The sequence below is a fragment of the Poecilia reticulata genome, linkage group LG3, assembly GCF_000633615.1.
Source record: "Poecilia reticulata strain Guanapo linkage group LG3, Guppy_female_1.0+MT, whole genome shotgun sequence".
In the NCBI taxonomy this organism is placed as follows: Eukaryota; Metazoa; Chordata; class Actinopteri; order Cyprinodontiformes; family Poeciliidae; genus Poecilia; species Poecilia reticulata.
This window is the reverse complement of record NC_024333.1, coordinates 31,075,881-31,087,143: the sequence shown is the minus strand read 5'-3', so window position 1 is coordinate 31,087,143 and position 11,263 is coordinate 31,075,881. Positions and strand designations below refer to the sequence as shown.

At 34.5% G+C, this 11,263-nt stretch overlaps 1 protein-coding gene across 1 annotated transcript in view; it reads right to left on the bottom strand.

The window, feature by feature from the left end:
• Positions 1 to 11,263, bottom strand: part of LOC103462851 (globoside alpha-1,3-N-acetylgalactosaminyltransferase 1-like) — a 21,454-nt gene that overhangs the window by 9,271 nt on the left and 920 nt on the right. The window contains exons 2-6 of the mRNA XM_008405862.2: positions 5,062 to 5,103; positions 4,756 to 4,893; positions 2,476 to 2,508; positions 1,121 to 1,255; positions 892 to 1,000 (exon numbers count right to left, since the gene is read on the bottom strand). Coding sequence (XP_008404084.1) covers positions 892 to 1,000; positions 1,121 to 1,255; positions 2,476 to 2,508; positions 4,756 to 4,893; positions 5,062 to 5,103 — 457 coding nt within the window. The remainder of the gene's footprint in view (positions 1 to 891; positions 1,001 to 1,120; positions 1,256 to 2,475; positions 2,509 to 4,755; positions 4,894 to 5,061; positions 5,104 to 11,263) is intronic.

Genomic DNA, 11,263 nt, shown 5'->3' with positions numbered 1-11,263 from the left:
CAAAGCAAGAATTTTATTATTAGAAAGAATGTTTTTCATTTCAGAAACAAAAATGTCTTTCCTGGAATTTTCTTTGCATTTACATTTTCAACCTGATTTGCAGGTTCTGTCACTCACGKCTGGGTTTGYATCTCTTCTTGCTGCCAGTCACTCAGTGGGGATCAGTAACAGGCACAGAAAGTGATCCTTTTTCTTGTAAAACCTGCTCTCAGCATTTAGTGAGAAGTGACTTTGCTTTTGTTCTTGGTAATTCAGAGACAAATATCAGGTTATCGTCAGCGAACTATACAGGKCGWTGCAAAAGTTTTTATGACTTTTGAACTTTCCAATCCAAAACATGAACCAACACAATTTAGCATATAATTATAACTTTCTTTTTCATAGCTACTGTTTCTTCCGTTTCTAAAACTGTACCCAACCCCATAGCCTCTCTCTTTCTTTTTTCTTTTTTAGCAATATAATTTTTACACACAGTAATCTRATGCGAGACAAGCCTGCACAAAGAGTCTTGAGATGAAAACATATTTACCACTTCTCAATTTTAAAATGTTTACGTTGTTGCACTTTTATGTTTCAGATAATCAAAGGATCTCTAWGACTAGACAAAGAGAGCATGAATAATTATAAAAAGCTGTTTTGGTTCTTTTAAAAAAAAATTCAACCAGCATTGTCTCAGAGAAGAATTTAACTTTTAAAAGTGGGGCAAAATTATTTGATCATATTGTCTGTAGTCAGTAAAAGTTGTTAGACTAGTTGATCTTTTTTAAAAACAGAAGTTTGCCTGATCAAATCTGTATTTGAACAGCCAAATACAGATTTGGCTRATTAAGAGGTTTTAAAGTGCTTCTCACAATTGTTGCAGGGCTAAGAACAAAAATACAAGCAGCTCACCTTGGGGACTTCGTCTTTTCTGTCTGTGTGAATGTAGTAAGTGACATTSAAGCCGACAAGGAAATACTTCTCTCCTGTCTCGATAAATTTCTGCAGAAAACGAGTGTACCTGGTTGGGGAATGCAAACAACGAGGGCCTTCAATTAGTGAGAAAAAAAAACAAGCAATACAGAAAAGAAACAGCAACCTAGTAAAGCGTCTTTTTCCACAACATATTCTGTTTACATACTTGCCAACAGCAAAAACCACCACAGCTATTCTTGGGTTCATTCTCTTATAGATTGCATCGATGACCACAGGATCAAAGGTCCCTTCCCAGACGAGAGGAGCGTTCCAGTTTGTCACGGCGTTCACATCGCTCCGTCTTGGGGATAAAAGGGAAATGCATTTAKAAACAAAATGATCACAGGGTAGTTTCACATCGGAGCAAATTCTGATCTGATCTAAAAGGCTTAAAAAGCAGGAAACTTATCTTCTTTTTTTTTGGTTTCTAATGACTGATGAGGAATTTAATGCTAACAGTAAGTAGCATCACCTAGTTGGCCTGCCCATTATTCTTTTAAAACATGTGGGTCGTCATTCTGATTACTGCTTTTTAACCTGGAGCTGCTCAACAGGGATTAGAAAAAACACCAGTTGCATTGCATTTTAGTTATATAAACATACACTGCATAATCCACAGCTACAGTAGATATAAAGAGACCAAGTTAAGTCAATTCTCAACTCTTTTCACCTTTAATGCAACATGTATAAGAAAGTAGTAAAATAAAAAGTTATTGCTTAGAATCTCTATTGTTTTTGTGTTTTATCAGTTTAATTGCACAAATGTCACAATTCCAAGGTAGAAATGTTTTGAAGCAATGTTTCATAGCTTCATGTTTTACCACCTCAAAAGAGCTAAMATTTTAATCATGGTATATAGTTTTTTTTATTTCCACTGTATAATAAGTTGTCCAGAATATATTTAATATTAAAAAATAGTTTTGACTTGAAGAAACATTTCAATTTACTGATCATTACTGACAAAAACCATTATAATCGCTTCATTTGCACTCATCACTCAACCTTAGATCAACTTACTTTTCCTGTTTTTCATCAAATTCAAAGAGCAACCTAAATGCTCATGTGGTTGTTCCTGTACTTACTTACTAAGGAACATTAGAGCAATAAAAAGGCATAATGAAAACAAGCAAATCCCTCTTTCAACTGCAAGGTTTTACATACTGAGCCARAAAAATGACAACAGTGGGAATAAAAAGGTGAACAAGAATTGCACCATAGTTAGAGAAAAAGAAACCAAACATACCACAAGCATCCTAATCCAGGTCATTGGGGTTTCTTACGCATATCATTTAAGAATTTATATCATGTCCTAAAGCACAAATTTAAATAATGCAAGTTGGTTTTTTTCTCTTAAGTAATTTTCTGTATGAGGATACTACCAGGAATCTGGAAAAGCTTTTCCCTTTTTTTATTTCCTCACTGTTTAAAAATGGAAAACAAACAAACAAAAAAAACCCTAAAACTTAATACTAAAGCAAGAACAAAGTTGCACAGTAGAATCAAATGTGTTGTGATGCTTACCCAATCAGCGTGCTTGGCTGAGCATATTTTAGTCTGGAGAAGAAAAGGAGAAATCAGCTGCAGCATTTTATTTTCAAGGACAGAAGTTGTACGTGCAGGACATTTTATAAATCGTAAAAGATTAACTTAGAGTGTAAATCTTTACTATTTAATCAATTTTAAGCAATTTAATGTCAGATAAATGTCAACTATCTGAAAATGGCACATTCTCTAAGACTGTGCTAAATGAGAAGCCTGGTGTTCGTAGATATGGGATTTTTATTCAGTACAGTGGAGAAATATAATGTTGCTTTTATTTGTTATTATGTTTCTTTAGCTAGTGTACTTCAAATTCATAATTAGGCTTCATAATTTGTCAGAAAATTGTTTGGGCAAGTAAAGAAAATGTATTTGTGAATTTTTTTGATTGTAGTTAAAAGTTTATTATAAAAACAAAGCATAATACATTTCTGAACAATTTTCCCATAGACCGTCTTTTAAAGCAATGAATAAATCCTATTTATTAAAATCTAAACACCTTTAAATTACCCTTAAATTTTACATAAATGATCAGTAATAATTTCGCCAACCTAATTTCAGTACAAACTACTTTAAAGTGACYGGATTAAAGTAAACGGATTCAGCACTCATTCCACACAGGGTTAAGTCACTGAAACGTGGCTTACAGGTTGTTTATAATTGTTCTGCCGGTTCAAAGGTCTCACATCCGTCCTTTGTAAAGTTAATATTTTGTTGATTTAGGCCAACTCAACCAGAGCCCTTCAGATTGGGAACATTTCCTCTTCCTGCAGGATCCCAGGCTGTGCTGGGATCGTTGGATCATGAACTTGATAAAATTCCTTGCCACACACCAAAGGTTTTCCAGGAAGCTCACTTGTCTTATGTTATTCCTTTAAGGACACTGCTTTCTATCTGAGAAGATGAAGGGGACAAAATCTAATGTTTGAAACTAAAAAAAAAWAATAATAATAACGCAACTAGAGACAGCAAAATCATGTTCTCAGAAAGAACCTCAGTTGCTTTCAATATCTKKTGTGATCTTACCACAWTAGGGTCTCTCTTAAAAAACATAATCTCCTTTCACACAGGAAKAAGCCATGATGAATTGAGACGTAACACCTAACATTAAGATGCAGGTCTGCTAACTGTTTAACAAACTCAATTAAGCCAAAAACACGGCAAAATATGTTATCAAAAGTGCTGCTGGTGCAGATTTCCACAGGCTGGATATCACTTATTCACCCAGTCTGTTTTTATTCTTCATTTCTGCATCTTAAACTGTAAACTGATTTCCAAAAACTACCATTATGACCCACATGATCAGGTGAGGTTAGTTTAGTTTTTTTTTTTTTTTCCCTCCGTCTGGGTCGGGGCAGCTGTTCTGAGAACAAAGAAACAAAGGCTTTATCTTGGCGGATATGYTTTCTAAGAGGAAGGAGGCGTTCAATTCAGTCATTGTTCCTGTCCTCACTATAAAACYGAATACCTACAAAAATTCAAATTAAGCTCTYAGTCTTGGTAATATGCACTAAATGAAATGTATTTTTTACATTTTGGTATGTTGTGTCTTCCAGATTACATTTTATGTCACGTTAAGATCAATGCTTGTTGTTTTGTTTTAGTAACTTTGAAYAATAACTAAKTCACCATTCATCTTTTGAACCTCAYMTGATTTGTTTTGTCCATGTGTGCTTTGTTTTTATACAGTAGAATTCTTAATTACATGCATATGATCAAACATGTTACCGTACTTAAATAATTTTACAAACAAATTTAATAACAGCAGCATCTGAGTGTGAAATCAAACTCCCTGACATAAACTGAGGTCTAATCCAAGAGTTCATATGTAGAGTAGATGAGAAAAGTATGATACTTTTTCCCCTGTTCAAATTAACAATTTTCTTTATAAATCTCCAAAATTCTCCATCCATCAAAAAAACAGGGAATTAAATTAAAATTAGGTCTGGATGCAAACATGGACAAATGATTATCTAATGTTAGAAAGAGAAAACACCTACCAATKACTCTTTAGAAAATAGTTATTTATGCATTAAATTCATTTTAGCTTACGGTTAACAAAGGTTTTTTAAAACAGAAAAAAAAAACATTTTTACATGTCATAACTTATTTAAAATGCTCCTTCACTATGCAAGAATGAGAAGATATATCTTATATATCGATGGGTGTTTTATACGGTTTTTAAAGCTCTAGCACATTTTTTAGCCATAATAAACCATAATAGTGTTTAACAACAATGTACAACAAAAAATGGCTTCTTACCCTGATTCCATTATCATTTCGCCYGTCTTCCAGCTGCCTTTTTGGCACTGTCCGTCCTCGTTCCTGTCTATCTCATCAAGCTTATTTTCCATTTCAAATAAATCCTTCTCAGGGACAACACAAACCTGGTTGCAAAATCTTTAAAGGAAAACAAAAGCACGTTTTCAAATCACGTGACAAAATGAAATGGATGAAAGAGATACAAAACGGTCATGAGATTTGTTGAACATTGACAGACTCAGTGGTAATCTCTAACAGTGTTTAATTATATATATTTTTAAAAAGTGTAATGTTTTTATTACTCACTTGATAGATGTAAAGCTTTCTCTGAAGTAGCCATATACAAATCTGTGAAGACATAATGAAACCAATATATTATTTTGTTTAGTCAACAAGTTGTTTCTTCAGACATTTATTGGTGCTGTAAGCTCTTGGCAATTGGTGGTTACCATAGCAACCGGTAACTGAAGGTTCCTCCCCCTTTTTTTGTTGCTGTTTGTAACTGTGTTTTTGTCACAAATATTATGTTTTAACATATATTTTATACAAATTTAATAACATACAATGTTTCAAAAGTGACTTGTAATGTTTTGTATATGTTTTTTAACTGTTGTCATTATTGATGTCCATTTTAGCTATGTTTAATTTTACAAATGTTAACGCTAACTGCTCATTGGGAGATACTGCTCTTGTAGTTTGTTTAGGGTTATTTATTGTATTTTATTTAATGTATAGGGGCATAAGCTGCTGGACTGATGTTAACCAACAACTTGATTTTCTCTTTTGTTGGAATAAATACACTAAACCTGAATGTTTCTGTTGTGACGTCAACCTGTTGGACCTGAGACAGACATAGAAGGGTTACACATCCATACAAAATGGATAGCAATATATGGTTGCGATATAGCCATTTTAACTATGTGAATTGAAAATATTGCAATACATCGAGTATACTCGATACATTGCCCACATTAAGTCAAGTTTATTTTCATAGCACATTTCAGTAACAAGGTTAAAAGTGCTTTACATGATAAAAACATAACACAATAAACAAAAAACAAAAAAAAAACGTAAAATAAAGTGAAGAGAAGTGAGATTTGAAAAGTTGATACAACAACAACAACAACAACAGATCCTTAATGTATTTTGGTACTAAGCTATTCAGTCATTTATAAATTAGTGTCAGTTTAAAGTCTAGACTCTATCCTCTAAGCCAYAGGGAGCCAGTGTCAGGAAATGTATTATTAAACATTTTGGAGAAAAAGTGGTTTGTATTTTGATCTTTGTAAACATTAATGTTTAACTCACTTTGTAAATATTTTGCAATTTAYGTCCAGATCATTTAGTCTTTCACTAACTATTCCTASTYATTGCTATTTTGTCCAGTCCACCTTCTATTTTYTACCTGTAAACAAACCAATAAACTGAAACTGGCATATAATTTGTTCATCCCAKACAACCAAACAACTGTTTGCTTGTTTTATACAGTTTTTARGTCGTCCACAGGAATACGTTTCTTATCTTAAAATCACCSCTATGCCGCTCGAATATACAAAGGAATYCAGAAGAAAGAACCAGGGCTCAGCCATGCTCTCTACTACTACACTATCCGTTCCCTCCATGCTTGAAACAACGTTTCTGATAACATTCTTCCGATTCCCAGAATGTCCAAAGTCTRATCGCTCTGGATTTATGATTAACATTTTGTAGAGGTTCACCCAGAGTCCTGACTTTGAGTTAAACATTTGCCATGCTGTTTTTAAAGCCAGATGAAGCTGCTGTGAGGAACACAGAATACAAGCAAGAAAAACCCACAGTACATAAATACAGTAAAACATCTTTTCTCAAATGGGATTCTTTGCAATAAGAATTATTTTGGGTGTAAAGCAYATCAGTGAAGCTAAGACTGTTCTTTGTAAAAATGTCATTGGCCTTTAGTGGATATTTTACTTAAGACACTCACCAAAATGTTCAATGAACTGAAATGTTTTCTTAAAAAAGAACGATTAAATCTGTTTGACCGTACACTAATCATCACTTGACACCATTTGCACATCTAAGAAACACAAGACAAAATGGAAAGACAACAGTTAGCACCCTGAAAAAAGCAACACATTGATTATCTGGTAAAATTACATTTTTGGGTAAGTTAATGTTTTTCCTAATGATGACAACATAGGGTTAAGTTTGTACTGCTGATTTTCACAGAACCACCTTCTCTTCCTCATGTCATGAATATTGCTTTATTCACACTTTACATGCTGCCCAATGACTTTGCCTCTGTATCTTATTCTGAGTCACAAAACACAGGCTGGTTGTTAATATCTTGTAATATTTTCACAAACTGCCATTATAAATGATAAACCAATGTTCACAAATTGCCTTGCAATAAATGAGCAAATACAAATGCTCTGGTTAAACATTTGTCTTTATAGCATTCCGTGTGGAATAAAAGAATAATCCTCTGCAGTACTAAATGTGTTTATAGGAAGTAAGCTTTAAAGTCAGCCGTTTCATTACTGTCTGCCAGATTTTGCAATAACTGAAAAAGCAAGTTAGGCAGCAAGTGGAAACTCAACTTCGACTCACTGTGTTTCAGATTGGCTCTGCTTGTCTTGAAGCTGTCTATGTTTATATATTAATCTCATTCTCTCGATAACGTAACAACTAGTTCAAGCAACAATTTTTTTTAATGTCATTTTGCATTAATTAAAATGGTATTCTTTCAACAGCCTTTTTGTCTTTCGTTAAATATAGATAACAACAAAGCAATAAATGCATCCAAGCTCCAAAATTTTCGCCAAAACCCTTTCTAATTGTAGACTGATCAAGACAATGTCCAAACAATGGAAAATACCAATTTAACCACTGAAGTAAATCTGTTTTGTGAAGTGGTTATCACAATTGTTAATCATTAAATAGACAATGTTTTTGAGCTCCCATCCCTAATTTTGGACGATGAGAAGCTGAATGTGGAGAAATTTGTCATAAAGTTTAGTTTTCTTTCCTGCCTTTTCCACATTTGCATTACAGTGGAGACTTATACCTGCCTATTTTAATAGTTAAATCACCAAATGTACCTTTATATGCACTAATACGTACAGTGGAAACTGTCTCAGCATTACTGAAGAAGCCAATATGTACAGTTCTCCTTATTTCCACTCTTGTTCAACAAGCAYCGAGCAGAGGTATTTCAACTTAACTTCATTGTTTTCAGAAGTTCTACAAAAACAAAAAACTTCCATTCTGAAAAGCTATGAATTAGGAGACAAATTTCCACAACATTACATGAATACGTGACTGCGAAAACTTGATAAAAAGACTAAAATTAAACGTGTCAGGGAGGCTGGAAACAGGCAAGTAGCTGCAGGAGCTTCAGGAATGTCATACACCGAGTTTTACGTGTTTCTCATAACAACAACCTGCACTTGGAGCAGAGGAAACACCTGGGTCATTTTAAACTCCCCCACCACCTTGTAGTAGAATGTGTCAACAAAAGAACAGCATTTCCACTAGATAAGGAATGGGGGTTGCTTTTCTTTACAGTAGAAACAGACATTTTATTTTATTTTTTGTTTTTAAGGTCAAGCAGGCCATTTTCTAAAAGTTGGCTGACACTGATAGACTCCAACCCAAAAGGAGTGAAATCTAAATTAAAACAAAAGAATGGAGGAAAACTTGATGAGAGTTTAAATAGCCCACATTTTGCTACTTAAATGTAGTAAAGATTATTACTTAAAAAAAAAGGAGCAAAAAGAAACACCTGATGTTTCTGTCATTTGCTATCTGTTCTCATTCATTTTGAACACTGACATTCCCRTAAGCAAGGATGATCTGTGAACACTGAACATGTGGCTTACTGCCAAAGAAGCACTTATCGTAATGGTGATAAACAACCTCCACAAACCAGTAATCAGCTTGCTCTCTCTGAAAGACAGAATTCTTTCCCCACATCCTGTCCCAGCATGTTGTTCTCGGCTGGTAAGTGGGAGATCTCCCACTGGTCTGGTTTGACAGCTGATAATTTGAAATATTTTTTAACTTTCTACTCATCTCCAGTAAATCATGCCTACCAGGAGAAGGTAATCTTGAGTTATTTTRGTATCATTTGCATCATCTCACATGTTTTAAGAGTCATAAGAGCTAATCTGGGGTCACTAAAATAAATGGCAATCGTGTTCAGGTAATGGCATAATTAAATCACATGTAAGACTGAGCAATTTTTATTATCAGTAGTCTTAGGATGGCAATGCAAAAGTAAAAAACAGAGAATATGAACCGGTGAAAGATTGATGCAGAGTCAGAAGACRACTATATTGACACAAAAGCCTGGGCGGCTCAACTTTCCCCATTAGATATGGAAGAATTATGTTTCTATTCTTAAGTCAATTGCTGTAAATGTTCKTAACGTGCTGACTACCATGGAKATGAACAGAATGTTCTCCATGGAAATCTTATTTAAAATATTTGGAGATAATCTGTCGTATCCTGACCTCCAGAGACTGGCTGTAAAGCGATGATTACAGCAACACTAACAACAGTGATCTGATAGTTACACCCACAGGTTCCTGTACAGTGAAGCAAGAGGAGCAACTTGCCTAACTTTTAAAAGCAATGTGCAATCTAGTGTTTTACCCCTCCCGTATTTTGACGCCAAAAATTCACATGAATGCAGTAGAAAACGTATCATGTTTTCAGACCGAGGCTGCAAGCCGCTCACATTGTTCTGCAGCAGCAACGCAAATGCAATGCAAATCTCAAGAAGTCTGCTTGTTGTAATAAAGCTATTTTTCAGCTAATACTTAAGCAGACACAGCTCTCCAAACTCTAATTTTTCTCTGTGGACCACACAGGATGACCTGTATAATAATATTTGTTAGTCAAAGCTGTGAAGTATTGAATATTTGCCAAAGGAAGGAGTAGAAACGTAGAAACAATGTTTTGCTCATTTATGACACAATATCAAAAGCTATCTCTGTTAACAATATAGGAACACAGCTGAATTTCCCTGAGTTAATGTTGTACACACCTCTTCATGAAATCTTACTATTACAAAACGTTGAATTATCCCTGTTAGACCATTTAATGATGATCCAAAGGCTTTGCTAATTGGCTGCACTTATCTTTCACATAAATGTTTACCTGGAGGGAAAATATAATTGAATATCTCTGAACCTTTGCTAAGATAAGCGGAAAACAATACTGGTGGTTTTAGAGTAGGCTAATAAAGAAAAAAAAAATCATTACCACAAACAGGTAGCTATTCAAATGGAACTCAGTTGATAGGCATTTCGTCTAGCTACCACACCCTCTTCCAAGCAGGTTCCACAAAATATCTTGCTAGTTAAACTACGGTATGAATTACATTAGGTCTTCTTTCCCTGGAAGTGAGTTTGGAACATTTTTACTGCACAAATTTTTGATAACAATTGTATTTATTTTATTCACTCAGATTCGTCYAGAATATACAGAGGGCATTTCAGTATTGAATATGAAATCCATATATGTCCCACATAATTATTTACACTTCTAAGTTTTCCTCCGTGTCACAACTTCTACTCTTTGAAAATTATATCTGTACAATTAATTTACTATTACCATGTAATGCTGTCAGGAAGGTGAAATATTTCTGTCGAGTTGTTATATGGTGGAGAGAAGTTGTCAGTGTTGATGCTGGTCGATGCTAGAATGTGAATTCACGCTTCCATCTTTCCAACGTCACATTCAGAACATGGTATTCAAATTGAGAATAAAAATGGACTGATGGTTAAACCACACCGACGCATGTCACCATAACCACCCGTCTACTGCGATCCTTCGTCTTCATGATGCCGTTTGTTTACACATAAATAGGTTTTCTATCACACCTCGTTTATTGAACAGCTGTGTTTTAGTGCGATTGAGCTTCACACAGGTGAATTCAGTTTATTAAGTGATTAGCTGGATTATATTTTATTTAAGAGTGTGGTAGTAAGTGGGGCCTGACCACAAATGCACACCACACTCTTCAGAACTATATCATTAAAAAAAAAAGAAAAAAAAAAAGAAAAGCAAACTATGTATCATTTCACTTTTATTTCACAGTAATGCACTAGTTTATGATGGTTCTGTAATGCCAACAAGTCACAACTTGAAAAGATAAGGGTGTGAATGCTTTCACAAGACATTAATTATGACAAGTGAGCTGTGATTGTTGAAATAAAGCAGGAAACAACCAGACCAACCAGCAGCCTAAGAAAACACATTTAAACCAGCATTATTTCACTGGGATCACAGTTTCACTTCAGCTGCATTGCAAATAAGTAACTCGTGGACAGGAGTTACTTTACAAGATGCAAAAAACAAAACRAAAAAAGCAGGGGAGACAATGCATGCAGCACAACACACCCATTTCTAGGTATAGCAGTTTCAGAGAATTGCTTTGACACCTGAGTACAACACACAAAACAATGGAGTCTGCTCTTGCCCACAGGGAAGCAGATGAAATATTTATGTTTTTAAACCGCAC